This window comes from Engraulis encrasicolus, chromosome 22, assembly GCF_034702125.1.
Source record: "Engraulis encrasicolus isolate BLACKSEA-1 chromosome 22, IST_EnEncr_1.0, whole genome shotgun sequence".
NCBI classification, from domain to species: Eukaryota; Metazoa; Chordata; class Actinopteri; order Clupeiformes; family Engraulidae; genus Engraulis; species Engraulis encrasicolus.
In genome coordinates, this window is record NC_085878.1 from 47,672,488 (window position 1) to 47,679,987 (window position 7,500).

At 44.0% G+C, this 7,500-nt stretch overlaps 1 protein-coding gene across 2 annotated transcripts in view; it reads right to left on the reverse strand.

Moving 5' to 3' along the window:
- LOC134438700 (tyrosine-protein kinase CSK) overlaps positions 1–7,500 on the reverse strand; it is a 67,961-nt gene that overhangs the window by 19,664 nt on the left and 40,797 nt on the right. For both annotated transcript variants that reach the window (XM_063188315.1, XM_063188317.1), the window contains exons 3-4: positions 3,150–3,263; positions 2,067–2,179 (exon numbers count right to left, since the gene is read on the reverse strand). In XM_063188315.1, the coding sequence (XP_063044385.1) occupies positions 2,067–2,179; positions 3,150–3,263 (227 nt within the window). The remainder of the gene's footprint in view (positions 1–2,066; positions 2,180–3,149; positions 3,264–7,500) is intronic.

Sequence of the window (7,500 nt, forward strand, 5' to 3'; positions counted from 1 at the left end):
CAACACAGTTGTACACAACACTACAGCACACAGCAAGAATCTGTCTCCACACTGATTACTGCACGCACACACGCACGCACCTTCCTTCCCTGCACTCTCCCTTTCAGCAATCCGTATGATTTGGCTTGTTAATATTATAGACATATACAATGCAAGCCAACAGAGATGCTCATATTTACTCAAGCATTTTCCTTACCCTCCTCTCACAAGCACTGCTTTGAATGCAATATGTTGCACACATCCTCTCGCCTCTCTCTCTTTCCCTCACATACACACACACAGACACAGACAAAGCCACACACACATATGCACACACAGACATATGCACATACAGACACAGACACAAACAGCTCTCTGTGTGTGTGTGTGTGTGTGTGTGTGTGTGTGTGTGTGTGTGTGTGTGTGTGTGTGTGTGTGTGTGTGTGTGTGTGTGTGTGTGTGTGTGTGTGTGTGTGTGTGTGTGTGTGTGTGTGTGTGTGTGTGTGTGTGTGTGTGTGTGTGTGTGTCTGTGTTTTTTTTTGTCTTGTCTTTTTAGATTGAGAGTGCGTGTATGTCCCCAAAGGTGGTTTAATCTTAGCTCGTGTTCTGGGGCAGGTTTTGTTTGATGATGCTGATGATAATTTGCCTCTGTAATAGCACTTGCATACTGTCCCTCTTACACACGCACGCACGCACAGGCACACAAACGCACACACACACACACGCAGGCACGCACGCACACACACCGAGGCCAATGGAGAAGGGAACAGAGTTGTGCGTTGAGCAGGGCAGCATCATGCAAAGTGAGGGGGCAGAGAGGGGAGGGGGCAGTCCCTCTTCCATCCTTCACACAGCCCCCACTTCCACCTCATGCACCTGACGCAGCTGGCGATCCCTCTCCCTCTCTCTGTCATAAGTGAATTAAGGAAGCGAAGGTCAGTGCTTCTCAGATCTTTCTTTGTTTATGGCATCAGCATTACACGCTAAAGGGACATTCGTGGTCAGATAAGCAAAAGACACAAGATAAAATCTGAAGAGTGCTGTCCTTTGCTTCTTCCATTCTCTCTTTTCTTTACTCATCTCTCCCTCCTCATACCTCTCTCTCCATCTGTCCATGTGTCTGATTTGTCTCACACTATTTCCCTCACACACACTACTCATTACTCACCTGCACTGCAGACAATGAGAGATGGAGACAAACTCAGGGAAGAAAAGGAACAGAAAAGAAAGTGGGAGGACAGGACAGGACAGGACAGGAGAGAGAGAGAGAGAGAGAGAGAGAGAGAGAGAGAGAGAGAGAGAGAGAGAGAGAGAGAGACAGAGAGAGAGATGAAGAGATAGATTGGGGGAGAGAGAGAGAGAGAGAGAGAGAGAGAGAGAGAGAGACAGAGACAGAGACAGACAGAGACAGAGACAGAGAGACCAAGAGAAAGCAAGTGAGGGAGAGCTAGAAAAGGTGGGGATGTGTCGTGAGAGGTTTGGGCAGGTTAGGTTTCTTTATTAGTCTACACCAAGGAGAAATTTGTCTCAGAGGCAGAGAGGTTGCCCACAAACAAAACAGATAAGGTAAAGTGCAATATGTTACTAAATGGTGGTTGCTGAACAACACACTTTCTGGCCTGCATCTCTTGAACCTTTCTCACTTCAAAGTCAAGTAAGGCAAATAAGCAGAAACACACACAAGGCACACTGCGCAACGCACACACACAACTTTGTCCCACATGTTGAGACAGAAACTAATGAAAAACACACACATGGAGATTTGAAACCAGCACTAGATGCAGGTATGCACCAGATGCTTATTACAATGAAGAGTATAAACAGTCACACGAGCTCCGCACATCCCATTTCGTGCCCTAGGAGCTGGACCAAAGTAGCACACACAAAGGGCAAAAAGTCTGCTTCAGCTAGGAACTCACTCTTTTATTTATTCATTTTAGTTCTGGAGGCACTGCAAGAACGCCTGCAAGAAGGCACTGTAAGAAGGCTACATAGTGCATCACGGTGGTTCCTTTTGAATGTGTGCAAAGCACATTGTCCATGTATATACGCATGTGAGAAAGGTGGAAAGATGGTGCTGTACTTACGGCATGAGACTGAGTTTGCCTCCCGACTTGACGCCCTCTCTCTTCTGGACGTAGTTGGCAGGTATGGTGCCCTCTCTGCCCACCGTGTTCTTGGCCTTGTACCAGTTTGGGTCCTGGAGAATGGAGGAGAATGGACACAACAGAAGTGCGTGCACACCGTTAAGGGAGCACCTCACTCACAAACTCAAAATTTCAGTCACCCTGCTATCGTTTACCTCATAAAACAAATATTCCATGACTTGAATTTAAAAGGAAACGCTACTTTTTAGCATCCTTAGTGGGCACCTCAGAAGCTCCTGAATGGCTACCTGGGCATGCAGTGGGCACCACGCTGGTGAGGCCTGCAGTGGATACCCATACGCCACAGTAGCTCCATACAGTAGCACAGAGAGCACTGATGAAGACGGAACCCTGAAATGTCTGCTCTACTCTACTCTACTGTCAGAAAAAGAATTCAACAACTCCTTGTGCTTGACCTTGTCTTTTTCCAGTGTGCGAACCTGCTCTCGCCTTGAACGTTCCATTTGGGTTCGCACATGTTTACTTTTTCTACACATCTTGAGTGCAACAATATCCCGGCCTCCTTACAGTACACTCCTGCACTATGAGCCTTTCCAGCCTCTTAGCCAAGGCTGCTGAAGTTGCTGTGCAGGTGCACTTTGCGGCCTACAACCTACATAAACGTCAAAGCTGGAATCACGGTGACTTTTGGAATAAGTTCATTTGTACAATTAAAGGCTCAATCCATGACATCCATTTTCCTCTTCATCACTTCAGGCACGTCACATATTGTGCCTTTAAAAAATTAGATTTGATAACGCAGTACTTTTTAAATGTAATGAACAAACATGGTTACACCTTTCGAAACTGTATTTCTGTTTGTGTAGGATTATCTATGCATTCTGTACACATTCAACATACCGTCAAAAACACAGCTAAAAAATGTTTTGGCCCCAATTACTGTGAGGTCAAATGTTCACATCGTGACACCCGTACCCTCACACAACCCTGCTTGACCCTGACCCTGACCCGACCAACCATCCATGCTATGGTGTGTGCCGTGTCGTGCCCCTCATTACTCACCTTGGTGACCCCGATGATGGTGAGCACGTCCCCCTTGAAGAAGGGCAGGTCCTGGCCCGTGGTGCCCTGGAAGTTATACTTAGCCACACACTCTGTGCCCGGTGGCCAGGCTGCCTGTGGGGACATACAAAGAGAGGGGAGCATGATGGGTAATGTGGTCCCTTTTTGACATCGTTAGTGGATGAGAAGTGTTGATTGTTATCCAGTGTAACAAGGGCCTACATTGTATTTTTCTGGGCGGCCAGGGTGTCTATAGGGACACAGAAGGAGAGGAAGAGAATTGCATGATGGGTAATGCGGCTGATTTTTTGTCATCATACTGACACTGTTGACACGCAGGGTGAGGTTAATGGCATTAATTAGCAAGTCAAGGGTGGGCGGCAGGGAAATGGATCCTGCGTAGAGGAGGATGGATTTAACACTGCGCTTTAGCAAATGGCCTACATTGGCTACGTTTACATGATGTTTTTAATTCAGAATGAATCATTCAGAATTAAATAGTTCCATCGAGTTTACATTGCAATTTAATTTAATTGTGAAGGTGTTAACATGATGTTTTTAAAGTGGAATACAGCTTTATTGCAATTTAATTTAATTGTGAAGGTGTTAACATGATGTTTTTAAAGTGGAATACAGCTTTATTCAGAATTAACTTTAGAGTTAATTCTGAATGAATTGCCTCATGTAAACGAGGTCATTGATACCCATGCAATGAACACTATTAAATGTCTTGAAACTTGGTTTTGTTGTGGTTGCATCTGACATTTAATATTCTTAACTTACTGTAAAAGTGGCACAGATTGATGGACGAGGATGTGTTAATAATGGATGATGGATGGGCTCAGAGTTATCCATTGGAACATGGGCCTATTTGTACAAACACTAACATTCATATTTGTTCCAGGTGGATAGGTTGCCTGTGAGGACTTGGACAGAGAGGGAGAGAAGGGCATGATGGGTAATCCGGTCCCTTTATGTCATCATTCTATCATGACACTGTAGTCATGGGAGGTTAGGAGGACAGTGGCAGTTAGCAAGTCAAGAGTGGGTAGCAGGGAAAAGATCCAAGCATAGTCAAGACTGAATTTAAGCTGGACCAAAACGGTCATTTCTTAAAACTTGGTTTTGTCAAAGAACTGGAAAATCAGTCTTTTAATGCTCTTAAACTATTATGTGAAGTAGCTCAGATTACTGGTTGTGAATTGTGTTGGCTAATAATTACTATCCAATGTAACACTAGCCTATATACAAACAAGATTTAATATGAGTTAGTGTACATAGGCTTTAGTGATTACGTGTCACTCAGCATTGTTACATTACACACACAAAGCAACTTACAGCTATTACACAGTATTTGTTACAGTCCCTGGAGCAGTGAGGTTAGGTGCCTTGCTCATGGTCACTTTAGCCATGAATTAGGGATGCAAGTGTAGTGATACACTCTCCTCCTTGGCAACGGTGGGATTCGAACCTTCAACCCTCTGATCCAAATACCAAAACCAGAAACATTAGGCTGCCTAAGTGAGAGGATATAGATTCTTAATTCTAATTCTAATATACAACAACAACAATAATAATAATAATAATAATAATAATAATAATAATAATAATAACAGATCAGTTTTATATAGCGCTTTTCTTGGTACTCAAAGCCGCTTAAATCAACGGGCTACCGCAATAGTTCAATTTGTGTTCGACTTATACTTAACAAAGACTTAAATATGACAAGGTTTTCACGTGTTGCCCACAGATAAGATAGCTGTTGCAGGCACGGCAGGGAGAAAGCCACACTGATAGCAGCAGGTGTTAGGAGCAGAAGAGGAAGAGACAGGCAGTGCAATAGATGAGAAACAACAGTCAAAAACAAAGAGATGATACAGACACAAAGACTTGGCAGAGGTGTGTGTGTGTGTGTGTGTGTGTGTGTGTGTGTGTGTGTGTGTGTGTGTGTGTGTGTGTGTGTGTGTGTGTGTGTATACTGTATGTAAGTCTATTGGTGTGCATGCATGTATAAATGTGTGTTCAGTGTGTGTGTGTGTGTGTGTGTGTGTGTGTGTGTGTGTGTGTGTGTGTGTTCAGTGTGTGTGTGTGTGTGTGTGTGGCCTACATCTGTGTGTATGTGTCTATTGGCATGCATGCATGTATGTGTATGTGTATGTGTATGTGTGTGTGTGTGTGTGTGTGTGTGTGTGTCTGTGTGTCTGTGTCTGTGTCTGTGTCTGTGTGTCTGTGTGTGTGTGTGTGTGTGTGTGTGTGTGTGTGTGTGTGTGTGTGTGTGTGTGTGTGTGTGTGTGTGTGTCCGCGCACGTGCACAAGTGTGTGTGCGTACATGGCTGTGAAGTGGAGTGTCAGCACGCATTTGTATCAGAGCGGCGGAGAGGCAGACAAATGGGCTGGCGCCGTGTAGCCGTTTAATCCTCTTTCATCATAAAAGGAGAGAGCCCGGAACAAACGTCTCGCCATCTACACGCGTGTGTATAGGCGAGTGTGCGCTTGTGTGTCTATGTGCCAGTGTATGTACGCATGCATGTGTGTGACCGTGTGTGTATGTGCACGTCGGTATAAAAATGTGTTCATGTGTCTATTTGTGTATGCTTTTGTGTGTCCGTGCCCATTATGTGTGTCCGTGTGTGTAAGTGTGTTAGTGTGTACTAGGTGTGTGTGACTGTCCTCATTTGTGTGAGTGTCTTGTATGTATGCATGTTCCAGTGTGTGTGCACGCGTGTTAAGAGAAGCGGAGTGGAGGCGCCTGGCAGGATGCGAGATGCAGTGTTGAAATGTAGTGTGTGTGTGTGTGTTTTTAGCGCATTAGCACCGAGCCATAACTAAAAAGCTTCCTGAGGAAACAAGACGAGCATACAGCACACATGCCGAGAGGATCAGCACTAAATGCATATGCATACACAAGTACAACGCTCGCTCAAGAGAGCACTAAATAGATGGCGTATGCAGAGGCTGGCACATAGACACTCAGGAGACCAGCTTGCAGAGTGCAGACATAGACTGCTTTATATAATGCTGCACACTAAAAAAGACCACTATATGCATTAGAAGGCATATGCAGAGGTGGGCAAAGGCAAGGCAGACTTAAGTGTGCATTGTACAATACCATCTCTATATCTGCACTCTGAATGCTGGTCTCTTAAGATACCACTATAGAATCCATATGCAGAGGCTAGCTTAGGCAATGCACACGCAAGATATCAGCAAGCAGAATACAAACAGAGAGTTTTAAATAATGCACACTAAAAAGACAACTATGGGTCAAAGACATCAGGTGGTGTGATGACATCTAATGCCCAGACATTAATTAGTAATTGGTTGTTGATATGATGTAATGAATAGGTTTCTTAGACAGTCCACTAAAAACAAATACAAACCACACACACACGCACAATAATCCATACAATAGTGGCACTAGCTGTCGTTGCACTGCCCTGACGTGTGCTAATGCTGACATCACTGACCCCTATATAGAACGTAGAGACAACGTGCATTGACAATACAACCTCAAAGAGACCACCCCATAGGATGCATATGCAGAGGCTGGTATAGACAATGCTGTTCGGCATGCAGAGAGCAGACATACTGTAGACTTGACTGATAGACACAAGACTGTTTCATAAACACAATACCGTTTCATAGATACAATACACTGCACACTACACAGAGAATACTATATGGAAAGCATACAGAGGCTGGCAAAGACAATGTACACCCAAGAGACCAGCATGCAGAGTGCAGATAAAGAGACTGGCTTACACATGAACACACAGTTATAACACTAGCGTGTACAATGCGAATGCTCTGCCAAGACAGCAGTATATAATGTACGTAGAGACCATAAAATGCACATGAAAAAGTCGACCATTTACCATGCACACTCAATAGACTGCTGTGAACAACACCCAAAAGACCAGCATACTCTCTATCTATCTATCTATCTATCTATCTATCTATCTATCTATCTATCTATCTATCTATCTATCTATCTAAGTGCACACACACAGAAGTGGATATAGAGAATGCACAGTAAAGAGAGCGCTAGTTAGCCTACATGAAAAATGAGGCAGCATACAGAGACAAGCATAGGGCCTCGCAACATATGGCACATAAAACAGTGTATTGACAGTGTATTTGTCTTCAGAATCAAAACTGTCTCTCCTCACTTCTAAAGCGCCTTTGACTGTCATGAAAAGTGTGTACTACGTATGTATTATCAGTATTATCCTCTGTCAATACTAGCAATTTTAAAACAACTGTACTAATACCTGGATTTCAAGGCAGACAAACTGTTGTATCTTGGATTTTGTCCAATACCAATCCGTTGCCATGGTGTTGTGAAATCTCT